The sequence below is a fragment of the Trachurus trachurus genome (assembly GCF_905171665.1).
Source record: "Trachurus trachurus genome assembly, chromosome: 17".
Taxonomy (NCBI): domain Eukaryota; kingdom Metazoa; phylum Chordata; class Actinopteri; order Carangiformes; family Carangidae; genus Trachurus; species Trachurus trachurus.
In genome coordinates, this window is record NC_139900.1 from 28,945,772 (window position 1) to 28,960,514 (window position 14,743).

The 14,743-nt window shown below is 43.2% G+C and overlaps 1 protein-coding gene across 1 annotated transcript; it reads right to left on the reverse strand.

Annotated features, from left to right (window-relative positions):
• Positions 1 to 5,282: 5,282 nt before the first annotated feature.
• On the reverse strand, positions 5,283 to 13,911 carry LOC311000430 (leucine-rich repeat-containing protein 52-like). Its single transcript, XM_083991143.1, has 2 exons — positions 12,927 to 13,911; positions 5,283 to 6,525 (listed from the first exon to the last, which is right to left on the reverse strand). Exons 1-2 carry the CDS (start codon positions 13,573 to 13,575, stop codon positions 6,197 to 6,199), a joined length of 978 nt encoding a protein of 325 aa, XP_083847269.1. The 5' UTR covers positions 13,576 to 13,911; the 3' UTR covers positions 5,283 to 6,196.
• Between the last annotated feature and the right edge of the window lie 832 nt (positions 13,912 to 14,743).

The following is a 14,743-nucleotide window of genomic DNA, read 5'->3' on the forward strand; positions in this document are numbered from 1 at the left end:
TGAGGATGCCTGTGTGTGTGTGTGTGTGTGTGTGTGTGTGTGTGTCTCTGTTCACTTGTCTATGTGTGGCAGTTTTTACAGTTGCATACAGTATTTGAGCAGCTCAGTCTGCAAGCGAAGGCCTCAGTGTAGACTGTGAAGTAGATGGGATTTTGACTTGGATGCTAATCAGACACCCGCTAACCTTCCAAATACCCAGAGACCAAAAGAGGGGAAAAGTACATTGAAAGAGCAGGAAGAGAGGTCGAACAACAAGACAAAGCAAAAAAAACACTTCTCCAGGCAGAACTGTGACGCACAAAAGGACACACCATCTCCTCTCAAATGACCTTTTATTGCTGGGGAAGGATACAGAGTTGGCAGGCCCCTGAGCCTATGAGCAGACATGTAACAGCAATAGGACCATCCTACTGTCTGCCAAGTGGAGGCAGGGGCTCACGCTTCACCATCAATCAATAGCCACTTTCCCAGAGGAAGGCGAAGTAGAGCTTGTCAATATCAAGTCCACCAGAAAACGTACAGTGGGCATCATTGGATCGAACACAGTAATTTCATTCATTTGAAATAAATCCCAGCTGATAAATAATAATTTCTGCTGATAATACAGAGTGATAATGATGGAGAAAATGGGGGAAATTAAACTGGAGAAAACTCAAGGTCAGAGTCATTTTTTTGCCCTTTAATGAAAACCAGGCATTTTTCTCATGCCAGTCTCTTTCCATGCTTCACTGTGTTTAAAATAGGAAGTGACAATCCATTAAAGCAAAGGAGAGTACAAAACAGGAGCACTCATCATACACACTGGTTGTATGTTTACAATTGTAAGCATTAGACATATATTGAACTTAATATAAGTTGCTGAAGTTCCTTTTGCGTCCCAGCTCCAGATCAGGTTCCAGCTTGGCATAGCAGTGGTTGGTTTGGATCCGGCTGTAAGTGATTTGGTGCTGTCATCCATATGTGGCAATGATTAATGATGAAATTTTCATGAAATTACTGAAACAGGCAACCAGTTTCCAAGCACCAGCCCGCTGGAAATATATCCTTCATTTCAAACTTTGGTGTAAATCATTCCGCTGCTCCGTGACTAAAGGATTTTCTTCCCATTTTGTTTGTGTGTGTGTGTGTGTGTGTGTGTGTGTGTGTGTGTGTGTATGTGAGTGAGCTTGTTTGTAAGTAGATGTGTCAGAGGGCTATTACGGTCGGTTAGAGCCGCTCTTACTTAATGTCACATCTCCCATCTGCGGGCATTTCATAGCGGCCAGTTTGCCTTCAGCTCAGTAGATGCACACAATGGTGCAAAAATATGAGTTAAACAACCACGGGCAGGACACGGGGCTGCAGGAGCTCATGCACCCCAGAGCTATGTGAATTTCCTCGTCTATTCACTCAACTAGCTCACAGTCACAGCTGTGTTATTGATGTGACTATAGCCATCTGAGTGCATCTCTGTCCTGAAGCACATTCTGACCACTACCTCTATCCGGCTGCTGAATGATGGGATATCAACAAGAAACACACTCATTCTCGAGCAAGACATCTCAATGGGTGACACTGTACGTGAACTTAAAGCTAGAGCTGAACCAGCCTGTGAAATACAACTGTACAGAGTCAGTGTGGTGAGCTACAGCCAGCAGCAGGACAGGAGACAGCTCCATCAAAAGGATGAAAAAAAAAAAAAAAAATCAGCAAACCAGCACATCAAACACTTGCTAAGCAAAACCTTGCATTGTGTCAGAAATCGCTTGTCCACTCACTCACATACCACTCTCTGTAAAATAAACTCAGCAGTTTACTCCAGAGCTCTTGTCACATACAACAACTCCCTGGATAAGCACAATTATATTAGTATGCTTAAAAGTATGATTTAAAATAAAAAAAAAATCTGTTAGTACAGCACCTCAGAAGTTTTTTTTTCATTTGGACAAAGCCAAGTTAACTGTTTCTACCCTGTCTTCGTGCTGATCTGAGCTAATCTGCTGCTAAGTGGCTCCATATTTACCATACACACAGCAGAATAGTATCACTCCTCTATCTTTGTATGCCAACAATCCCATATTTCCCAAATTCTCTACCTCTTCAGTTTTACATTTTGTTCTTTTGAAGCTGCTCTGGTCGCTGACTGTCTGTAGTGTGGTGTTTTGTAAGCGTAGAGCCCTTCTCCTCGGCTTTGACACAGTGCAGTGCACTGAGATAGATTATTTGAGTTGGAGTTGGCTACGGAGGCAGCACTGATGCTTTTGTTCTGTGTGTCTGAGCACATGCATACATGTGCCTCACTATGGGCCGATTTTGTAGTGTGGGGGTGTAAAAAGTGCAGAATGTTGAAATTCAGCTCATCCACTTAGTATACCACTTAGTATATGCTGTTAGCGGCACATTTAGCTGTTATACAGAACCTCCATAGAGTTTTTAGAGCCAGGTGTTCACCTTATGTGTGGTGCACAACAACAATTAAGTACAGTTTACCTTGTCATTGCATCTGTGTCACCGTGCAGCATGTATTAGAGCCACTGGCTATCCTGTTTCCAGGCAGCTCCCTCAACCTTGCCTGTGGCATCACATGGCCTAATCAGTGTGCTTAGCTGAATGTAATGCACACTCACAGTTGAGATACAGTACATGAATAAACTGTATGTGGAGACAGATGAGATAGATTATACACAGACGTCAATAGACATGCTATGATGCATTGCATTTTGTATATACTGTAGATACCCATGCAAATATTACACTCAAAGCCATAAGAGCAGTGGTTGAAACGCCCAGAGGCATCTCCGCCTAGTGTCACAGTAGAGTAGATGGTGATGGTACAATAGATGGATGGACACTTCTGGCATCCAGTTACATACGCCATGCCAGTGTGCATGGATTGGTCTGTTCATCAGTACATGCATAAATATGCAAACTGCCATGAGTCAGAATCACTTTCTTATATGATGACAAAGTGCAAGCATGGTGTTATGAGAAAACATTACACGTTCACCAACGACTGTCTTTGTTTTCTTACACCACATTTTCATTATGTGCAGCCAAACAAACAACTTGTCTTGTGGGAAAAGCACAAGTGTAATTAGTAACATGTATGATGAGTCACTGGTCAATTATGTGTGAAACATGTTGTTGAGCCAGTACATTTGAACCTGAAATTGTCAGTGCTAGTGATAAATACACCTGTGCTTTTCAAGTTATTGTAGTCAAAATGTCAGCTGTGAAAGAGTAGTCCAATGTTTGTGCTTTATATACTATTTTATTATTATACTGTTGCATTAAATATATATCATTTAAATCAAATTTGAATGAAAACAATTATAATTTATCTGCTGAACCAGCTTGCAACGTGCATTTAGTTCATCTCAGTAGTATACACGTGTGAGTGCCAGTAAATGTGTGAAGAAAGGTTTCTCAGTATTACTGCAGATCACATCACACAGAGAGAGAGAGAGCAGATTGTGCCGACTCTTCACCACCTTTTCATCTCACAAGTGCAAAACAACTATTACTATGTTCTGATGGTCCGCTTGCATTCAGTGGCACCATTACAGCCTCACTCTCTCCAGCCTCGTATGCACAGTCCAACAATTTAATGGTCAAAAATCACATAGTAACAACATAATAGGTGATTTGAACAACAGCCAGTTTGACTTGTCACAGTTGGAAAAGCACAAGTCACATAAAGCAGTAATGATGATTGTTCTGTTCTAATCTGTTCAGTCCCAATGACAGTGAGCTAGCATGCACAATATACCTGTGAAACTGAAGCAGCTAAATGGAGTTTAGACACATTTCACTTTCATTCATTTCGGCTGGTGCTTTTCTTACTGCGACGTGTCGAAAATGTCTTCTGCATTTGCACAGTTTCAAGATATCACTATTATTACAGCAGCCCAGACTTGGACAAGCAAACAACCAAACTTTTCATTCCAACAGTTTCAGTAGTAAAACTTGTATAAAGCATATGCACAACAGATAATGAGTGGAAACAGCTGGCATGAACATATTGAGAGAACGCTCTCCTTCTTAGGTCCCTCAGTGTCACATATTTGTTATCAAATCAACCGACAGATGCACACACACCGTATGATGTTTGTGGTGTAGCCATCTCTTGATTCTCTTTGTCCAACAAGAGTTTTGTTCCTCTCTGCTCCGTCTTACGTTCATAACAGTCAACGTCATGGTCAGTGGAGTGGTACACCCAGGTAACTACGAGCAAAAATATGCTAGTTCTGTGATCTCAGACACCACATGCTGTAGGCAACATCTCGAGCAAAGCAGGTGCTAAGATCACAGTTAAGTAATATTGTGTACTGAAATTAATTTCTTATTGCTAAAAATATGTTATGGGCTGGGTAAATACATTTTAGAATAAATATAACTGTGATATATTTTCCTAAAAATTAAAGCACAGATTTTGAGTTTTTTTTGTATATTGCAGTAAATTCAATTTCCTTCTTTATTCAAATGAACTAGCATGTCACAGCTTATACACACTTCATAAGGCTTTTTGGTGCATCAACAGTGCATGCGGAAACAGACAGGACACTGCACTCAAGCCAGTTACCCAACACAGAGACAATGAAGCCTAAATCAATTATCACACTCTCCTGTTTACTTGCCATCCAGCAGGGCCCGTTGCCAAAACAGACCTCAGCAGATGGTACATGTTGGCTCTCAACTTCACCAATACTGTAGATCCTCACTACAAATACCTTGACTACAGTTTCTGGGCTAATAATCGAGGGGAGGGGTGAACTGTTACAAAACCAAACATCACTGGAGCACAAAATGACACATTCATGCCAGCAAAAGCTCAGTCACACACACGCACGCACGCACGCACGCACGCACACACACAAATGTGAATGGATAGTACAAAATGCAATTAATACTCTCCTTTCATACTAATGAGTAGAATGACTTCATCACTTTCAGTTTTACAAAGATGGTGTGCGGCAAAGTCACAACTTTCCTACAATGTTTGATGCCATTGTGGAGGTCTACTGGGACAGGGACTACGGATGGAAAGTAGCTAGTAAGCTAAATCCAGTACAAGGCATCTCGTCTCATCTCGAGACTAATGTTATTTTGTACATTGTCCCTGATACAAATAAACTTATTAAACTAAACTAAACTGGTGAATGTTTGGTGTGCAAAGAATGCTTAATCAGAGGGATCTAAATAGATAATCAGATTAAACAGCAGCAATTTTAACAATCCATTTTCTTTTATTTGATAGATAAATACAACAATTTTATATAAAACTATATAATATAGCATGCTTACTCACCAACAGCTCAATTATGTTTTATTTATTTGTATTTTTGGGTTGAGCCCAATCCTATCTACCTACTAATGGTTTCTACTGGATAGTAGCTAATTGTCGAATTAGGTCAACGACAACCAAACATGATTCACAAATTGACAATTGGATTTTTACTAAGACCAGACCATCTTGTGAGTGTTAGTGGTCTGGGCTTTAATGAGCTGTGTTGCTCCCTGTTGGACCCAAATAGTAGGCTAATGTGAAAGTTTTACATTTTCATATATTTGTTTTCATGCCAAGAGCTGTCTGTCCAATGTAAAGCTACAGCCAGCAGCCAGTTAGCTTAGCTTCGTTTCGCATACAGAAAATGTCGGGAAACAGCTGGTGGGTGGATTTTGTTACCTTTTGGACAGAGGCAGGCTAGCTGTTCCTGCCAGACCTTATGTTCGGCTAAGCTACGGTTGTTGCTTCAGATTTAGTGTACAGACAGAGTGGTATTGATCTTCTCATTTTACTCTTGGCAAAAAAAGCGTGTTTTCCTTAATCATAAAATGAGACCACTGATACCGGTACATAAACCAAAATGAGCATGTGTTCAGAATATCTTATGCTAAACCAGTATGTTATTTCACAGCATGGCGAGCTAGCTGCCTCCATGATACCCAACTTCACTGAAAGAGGCTGCTTTTTTTGGAAGGGGTGACCATTACCCAGTGAAACACAGACCTCCACTATGGCAGAGTGTGATACATTGACTGAAAACTCACTACAGAAGAGTAGAATGACATTCCCCTTATCTGATAAATCATCTCTTCTCTCTTTGAGTTAGACAGAATAAGTTTGACTGGAGTTTCATTAGACTTCACAGACAGTCCTGGAAGTTGACAGGAGGCACTGTGGGAATCCGTAGCGGGCGGGTTAAGAATAACTCTTTTAAACATTATGCAAGGTTTTTAAATTCCCGTTGCCATGGTCGTTCCTGGCTCGTGACGGACGGCCCATCTCACCAGTTTCTTCCCCGTCGTCCATGTCGGGCTGTTCCTCTTTGTTCTTGATGTAGCGCTCGTACAGCACCATGATGACGCCCATAACCCAGGCGGACACGGTGCCAGCAGCAAAGATGACAAAGCCGATGACGACAAAGAAAAGATAGTCCCAGGAGCCCAGAGTCTGATGACATAACGTCCGTAGCTGGATACCCACCTCACCCAGTCGACGGCCCTGCATGTCAGCAGGTGAGCCACACACTGTCTGGCCCTCGTCTGTCACAGAGAAAGAATAACAAGGTTACTCATAGGACTCCAGAGGACAAGGCATCGGCATAACAGTGAAGTGCACTAAAAGCAGAAATTTGTTTTTTTCATATAAACTCTAGGCTGATGAAGTTGACACAAACACACAGTAAACAGGTCAGCTGTCCTGCGGTGGCATCATGAGTCATCTTGTTCTGCACTGAATATGGAGGGTTTGCATTTTCTTCATCACATCAATCCAGGACATTCTTAATATACATAATTGGTCCTTGACGGCAGCAAGTGAAACTGCATTACAGGGGGTCGTGCATGCATAATTGATTTTAACGCCCTTAAAAAGTTGGTTTTAATTTAAATACTTTCCTGTAACATTAATATTTATGTCTAAATAAGCAAGAATCAAAGTTTAAGTCTGGGGACAAAATATTCCTTGGTTATTTAAAGGGACAACGAGGAGTTTTGGAAAGCAAAGTGTTTTCACACTACATTTACAGTACCATGAGCCTCCGCGCACACAGTGAAATTCTTAGACCGGCGCAAGACGGACGTCTTGCCAAGAATGTTTTCATTCATCAAGAATTAAAGTCAGAGGTTGGAAGACGATCAGATACCGTCGCAGTTCTGACCATAAACGGCGATTCGGCGGCGTTATTATCATGACCCGCCGGGCAGCGTCCGCAAAACCAAAAGTAAGGAAACGCTGGTCGGCTTGCCCAGCATTTCCACCAATAATTAAAATAAAGATAGAGACAAAACGATATATCTATCAAAAATGGAGCCATTAACAAGTGTGGGTAGCATAGTAGATTCATCCACATTAATGTGAGACTTTTTTATAACCAAATACAAACTCCTCGTTGTCCCTTTAAAAATGTATCAAGACTGTGCGGTAACACTCCAGTACTGATCCGATCTGCTCCAGCAGAGCCGTGCCCCAATTCATGGGCCACATACCTTGGAGGATGTGGTCTACTGTGGTTAGCACTGTTCTGGGTTCAGTTCCCAATTTCGGAGCTTGCATGTTCTCCCTGTGCCTGAGTGGGTTCTCTATTGAGTGGAGACTCTAAATTGCCTGTAGAAGTGAAGGTGAGTGTGAGGTTGTTTGTCTCTATATCTGAGCTGAAACCTATTTATATTTCAAGGTTGCTTTTGTTGCCCAGAAAGTGGAAGGCCACACCCATCAACCATATTTCAAGCAACCTTTGGAACAGTCTGGTTGAAACGCTGTGATGCAGTTGGTCCTCAAATACAGCCTCTGAAAGACATGGCTCAGCTCAGACCTTTGATTGACCTTTGATGGCACACTATAAAACTCAAATGTGTGTGTGATATTAACTTTTCCCAGTTTAGCCCCACCCATCTCTGATCAGTGATCAGTCACTCAATCAAGGACAAAAACACAAATAGAGAAATCTCCCATGAGGATGAAACTGGATCATAATGTGTTCATGTTCACGTGTGGAATGAGTCAGAATGTGAAACTGATTTTTCAAGTATATAAGACCTTTAAAGTACATTTGACTGCTCATCTCCTTTGAAAATATTGTGCAACTTTTTTTTACACAGCTGTGACATTTATATATAGCTCCAAATCACAACAGACGTTATCACATATAGAGCAGGTGTAGACAGTAATCGTATTAACATATGATTTCAAGGATCTTTTGATGTCGGCAGAGCTATAGCACAAGTAACTTGGCAAAGAAAATCACATATGAAATTAATCAATGAAGCTGATTAAATAATTCATACACATTACTACATATCATTTTACTTATTCTTTGTTAAAGGCACATGGCAGCAATCTGAGCTGGAGATAACAGTAATCCATTCAGGTTCACGTGGAGAGACGACAACAGCGCAGAAAACTGCACTGGCATAACATTGTTGCAACTCAAAGGCTTGAGCAGCTTCCTGTGTACTACAGACTTGAGTTGATGCAGCATTAAATTACAAAAAAATTCATGGATGAATTATTCAAACTCCTTTCTACCCCACGGAATTAGAGAGTGACTTGAGCCTTTGTGTCTGCCTGAAACCGCAGATAATAAGCTTTCTCATCATCAGGCAGCGGGTATGATTACGACTAAGACTTTGCCGAAATCCACAAATCCTAATAAAAATGTTGAGTTCCCTCTCTTTCACAGAACTACGGTAGATGGATGAAATTTCAAAGGCCTATCAGTCAATATTAAACACACGGCATGATGGATGTTGAGCTCCGCAGCAGCTGACAAGAGGAGCATTTTTCCGAAAATAATCCTGAGTCTTTTGTTACTGAGAGCAAAAACTGGGTGCAACACAACAGAATGCTACCGTCTGCATACGGCCACTGTTTTTAATTGGCTTATGTTTTTTTCAAAGCTTTTGTGCTGGGGGGGGGGGATTCCCACTGGGATGAGATCAAAAGGCTTGGAAGGAAGTTTCTGTGCAGGAAACAGTTTTCTGTAACCCTGTTACTACACTGACAGCTTGAAAATACACATCCTCGCTTTGCGGGCATACTGCTATGTAAATGTGGTCTGACTTTACTGTACGTGCAAATCTAATGAATAAGTAGAAATCTACATGGAAAGGTGTGCTGCTCTTCCTCTCAGCACCCAGGAAAATTTGGATCATCTCACAATAATTTTATACTTGTTGTATAATGCACACATCCACACATTCGCTCTAATAAAATTGTTGTCCTCTGCATCAGTGGTTTACAAATTGTTTTGTCAGATATACCACCACACATCAGTTCAGATCTTCCTTTAATATGAATTTTAAATGGACAAATAACAGAAGAAAACTGTAATTAGCCTACATTATATCAGACAGCTGAAGTGCTGATGGTTTATGATCTCCAGCAAAAACATGAATCAAAATGAAATGACATTTCGATGTAGGGTTAATGTTATTGAGTATAAATTGAACACTCTTACTGAGTACTTTTGTATGTCACCTGAATGTGACATTTGCATCATAGGTGATTTTTTTTAACCTATTATTATTGTCCCTAAAAAGTATGGATTTCATTATCATGTACATGCCTACAAAATTTTCCAAATTCAAACTTCTATTGAAAGATCGCCAACTCCTGAAGATAAGAAGATAAGAAGGTTCCCTGTTCAAAATCCTATCCAGGAGGTTATTTAGTTCAATTTACTGCGAAAGTCTTTCATCTTTTAATAGAGAATTCAGTCACAGTCAACCGCAGGTAGACCGAAGTAGAATAGGGTAATTTCATGATGAGAAGTTCAAGACAATGACATAATGTTGATGTTGTGAGCTGATTTTATTTTTATTTTGGTTCTAGCCTTCTTTAAACACCAATTTCCCCCATTAATCCATTTATTTTTAACCCTAACTATTTTCTATATCAACCTGCTGTGAACTTTCATACTAGTTTCCATGAACTCTTTGTGGCATCCCATGTTAAGATGATGCATGGACTTACTGTAGGATGGTGGGAGGTTTGAATTGAGAGTGAGAGATTTCACCTTTCAGCCAAATCTCTTCATATGCTCATTTCATAGGATGAAACTCACATTTCCCTAATATTTTATTCAGTCGGTGCATAAATATCCGTTCTTATCTTGGGTGCAGCTCCTCTCTGGCTCACGGATCTGAAAACGAGCCTGCAGCTGAAGAACATGAGGACAGTTTGCTTCTCTAAGCTCCATCTACTACCACAGAGGATTCAAAGCTACTCTGATCCTCTCAAAGGCGGCTGCTGTTCACTGTTCACACAATATGCGGTCAGGCTGTAGTTCGAACAAAAAGCACACATCCATCCGTTCAGATACACACACACACACACACACACACACACACACACATGCACACTCTCTCATATATGCGTGCACAACCCCCCCCCCCCCCCCCCCCCCCCCCTCTCCACGTGCACGTGTCTGTGCCTGACAGCTAGGAAGGAAACCCTTCTGGCTTCACCCCCACCACCCAGCCCCCCCTCCCCCTAAAGGGACTGGCATCAAAGAAGAGGGCTTTCCCTCTCTCCTTCCCCCATCAACACTCTGCTCTATTTCTAGACACTCTCCTTATATAACAGCTGAGAGAGTGCTAATCTAGCCAGAAAGGCGAGACAAGAGGAGAATCTGTTGGTTCCTTCCTGAAGCTTTCTCTCTCTCTCTCTCTCTCTCTCTCTCTCTCTCTCTCTCTCTCTCTCTCTCTCTCTTGCTATTGATGCGTCTCCTAAACCAAGGAGACAAGCGAGCTGTGTTGCGTGAACCAGGTGAGACCCAGACGAGCGATAACAAGGCTTTGGAGACAGAGCTCGCAGCTGAAACACAGTCATCTCCAAAATGTTATTCCTCTGTTTCCCACCCCAAGCAGGAAAAGTGTGCTGTGTGTGTGTGTGCCCACATGTGTGTGAGTTTCTGCATGGTTTAAGACACAACGTGGTTGGGTTTTAGAGGGTGAGGTGTTGTGAGTGTTGTTAAGAGCTGCAGGAGGAAGATGGACAGACTGCGTGTACACATAACAGCGATAGAGCGCGCGTGTGTGTGTGTGTGTGTGTGTGTGTGTATCTATGTGTCCGCCTTCTCCCGTGCTGGCAGCTGTCACTGGAAGAGGCTTCACTCCAAATTAAGTGAGACAAAAGGCAATGAGCAGCAGGAAAATAGGACAGCTCTTGGAGGACTCATTTTGGACTTGATCTATCAGCTTCACTGTGGTGAACTGTAGTGTGTGTGTGTGTGTGTGTGTATGTGTGCATGGAAGGGGGAAGAGAGAAACAAGGGATGCCTTTTTAGTAAGCGTGGCAAGTGTATTCTTGCAATGGTGTTAGAATTATGGCTTCTTGCTCAGAAACTCACTATAAATAGCGGCTGCCCTTTTGCATAGTGACACATCCACACCAAAGCATGAGCATAATAACTCAATGCAAAAAAGATAATGGAATATCAGACACATCTATCTGCTCCACTGCCATAACACAGAGGGATGATCGATATCTGTTGTTGCCACTGTGATCCATTCATCACACCTGCAGCACACTTCCCCACTCGCTAAATAGAACAGAAATTGATTCGTCATTTCTGATTAAAAGCCTCTTGTTTTCCTCTCAAGCTGCAGAGAGCAGAGCCGAGCCACTGAACGCAGTTGCTAGAAGAGAAATCAAATGGTTCCCTGGCTGCGATCTTCTTTCACCCTCTTTGTCATTTGATAGTCTGAATGCTGTCACGCTCCAGCGCCGTCACCTGCGCCTCATCCCACTGAAAGCTGAGACAGGGGCCAACTTTGTGGACCTCACTCAAACTGCATATGGCTGAGCTGTGGGTACATATCTGTATATATGTTTGACAACATAATTAACATGTGATACACTGCATATTACAACCGCTGAATAACAGAGTTGTGGGTGTTGATGGTGTGAGATTATGTGCGGTGTGCGCTCAGAGGTGCAGAAGAGAAAGCGAGTTTGGGTGTGACATGTTGACGTGACATTTGCTTCAACACAGGATTAGCATGCAGTCACTCTTTCCTTAAAGGGCTCTGAGGAATATCTTTAGAGCCGTTTCTCTAAGCTGATGTGTTTCCTTCTTTACACAAAGTTATATTCTAACTTTTCCTTCTCTATGAATTTTAAATTAGTTTCAACTTTTAACAGCACTCTCTATTAAAGATTTATATGGGCCTTAGAAATGCTCAATAAATATCTCACAGTGCTTTATGTGTTAGGATGGGGAAAATCGCCCTGGCCAATAAACATCAGCATGGCTGTATTACCCACCAGTCAAAGTGGGAAATTGCTCTGTGGCCCCAGAACTCCACAGAGCCCGGAGTGTGAACTGGTCAGTGCTTTCTATGGAAAACGTCTTTGTTGGTGTGGAGCACTTCATCAGTTGGCATGATGAGGTCCTTGGCCCCGTCTTGAAGCCCTGTGGCAACATGTACTTTTAAGACCTTAGGTGTTTTTTTCTCTGAACACATTTTTTTCTTTTTAAACTAACAAATCAAAAATCTAAGCTCTTAATCCCATGTATCATGTTCATGCAGCTAGAAATCTTTCTCACAACCTGGGTAACTCAAACATTATCATTAATGGCTTATACCTGATACCTGACCTAAAGCATTATAGTTCATAAATGATTGATCAACTAATTATAGCACCATTAGTTGGCCTACAGCTTACTCTTTATAAGGTCTAATGTTTTAATATTTGTCCAAATTGTCTTTTGCATAACTATTTCTGATTTATTTCTAATTAATATGAAACACTAACAGCTGCAGTCAGGGAGATAAATTCATTTTCATCCTGACATGGGATACAGGCATGGTCGTGGGAGCAGCCATCAACAAAAGGCCAATAGTTGTTTACATAACCGGGTATTGTCTAATAATTAATAAGTGGAGCACAGCAGTTGATACCAAATTACATGACATTAGAATAAAATAGAACTCTGGACCTTGGAACTTGAAGCCCTCCAGGTGGACCCACAGGCACAGGTCCTCGTTGTCGCACTCGCAGCTCCACGGGTTCCCGCTGAGCCCCACGGAGCGCAGGGCGGGCAGCGCGATCAGGGAGGTGATGTTGAGAACCGTCAGGTTGTTCCGGCTCACATCCAGAACCTGAAGGGCCGCGTTTTCCGCAAAGGCGTCCGGATGAATCTCCGAGAGCCCCGGGTTGTCCGTCATCCTCAGCATCACCAGACTCGCCAAGGGGCCGAACGTCCTGTCCTCGATCCGGGTCAAGGTGTTGAAGGAGAGGTCCAGGTAGGCCAGCTTGCGTAGATTCCCAAAGGTGGACTCTGATATCTCCGTGAGGGAGTTGTTGCTGCAGTCCAGGTACACCAGGTCGGAGAGGTAGTTGAGAGCGAGCGGCGGCAGCTCCACGATGCGGTTATTGGAGATGATGAGCTGCCGCGTGGCCAGCGGCAAGTTGACCGGGAAGGTGGTCAGATGCTGCCCAGCGCACTGAACCACCAGCTGGTCATCACACACACACCTGTCCGGGCAGCCGGAGGACAGCACCGGGGATGCGATCACCCCGGTGGAAAGGACGAGCACAACTATGAGCCGCAAGGGTTGCGCGCTTGGCTGCGGGGCAAGACGCATGACACCGCCGAGGGCTTCATCCACCCCGTTTGGACAGAGTCAGGCGCACTCACATTCTTCATTGATACATTCTCCCCAAATGTTGCTTCTTCCAGAAATGATTTCCACAGAGGTCAAACGTAACGCTTGCCCGTGGCAACCTCTTGCGCGTAATGTCTCGGTGGATCCGGCGCGCATCCACTGTCTGGAACTTGACAGCCGGATGCTCTCATGCTGTTTCAGATGTCATTGGTTTATCGAGCCTCTTCCATCAGGACGCAGCTATTCACACATCATGAACTCTCTCAACGTCCGCTGCTCGCGATGATCACGGTCAGTTGCTCCACTACATGTTTGCCATGTCTGGCTTTCCTGAAACTGGAACCAAATGAGGAGTGGGGGGGGGGGGGGGGGGGCGGCTGAGCTGCGCGGCGGATGGGGGTGGGGGTGTGCTGTGGAGAGATCTGACGCTGTGGAGAGAGCTGGAGCGAGAGTGGAAGCTCTGGGCAGCGGAGGTAATGGAAGGGTAACATTAAATATTGAGGGCAGCAAAACACAGTCCACAAGAGCCACTATAATAAAAGTGACCTATAACGCTACAGGTGCGTGTGCGTGTGTGTGTGTGTGTGTGTGTGTGTGTGTGTGTGTGTGTGTGTGTGTGTGTGTGTGTGTGTGTGTGTGTGTGTGTGTGTGCGTGCGTGCGTGTGTGCGAGTGGAAGCCACATCCATAAAAGATTAAAATAGACTGTGTACAGTATGCAAGGATCTTTTTGCATGCGTGTGTGTTGCATACACTTTTATCAGCCTATCCTACCTCAGGTGTGTGTGTTTTGTGTGTGTATGGAGGTGGAACAGGAGTGCAGTGCACCTGACACCTGGGAGGTATAATGTGTGTGATCGCATCACATGGGGATTGAGGCTTTTGAAACAAGAGTGTGGCAATTATAACAATGTGTCGAGTGGGGAGGATCCTTCTAGGTCTATCGACACCACACGCCTATATGTGCGATGAGACTTTCACGATAATAACTGACATATCAGCCAGCCCCCCACCTCCCCTAAGTCAAACTAGCCAGTATACAGCCAGCAGACGATGGAACCAGATCAGATGGGACAGCGTGGTCTCAGGCAGCAGTTGTTTTCCTCATCTCTCCAGTCTCAGTAAGAGTCCTGAGTCTATTCTTGGTTC

Excerpts from the sequence above, each read along its gene's own strand:
- LOC311000430 (XM_083991143.1), bottom strand. The coding sequence starts at position 13,575 with ATGCGTCTTGCCCCGCAGCCAAGCGCGCAACCCTTGCGGCTCATAGTT. Across the intron at positions 6,526-12,926 it reads GGAGGGCTTCAAGTTCCAAG|ACGAGGGCCAGACAGTGTGT; the intron begins GTCCAGAGTTCT and ends TCTCTGTGACAG.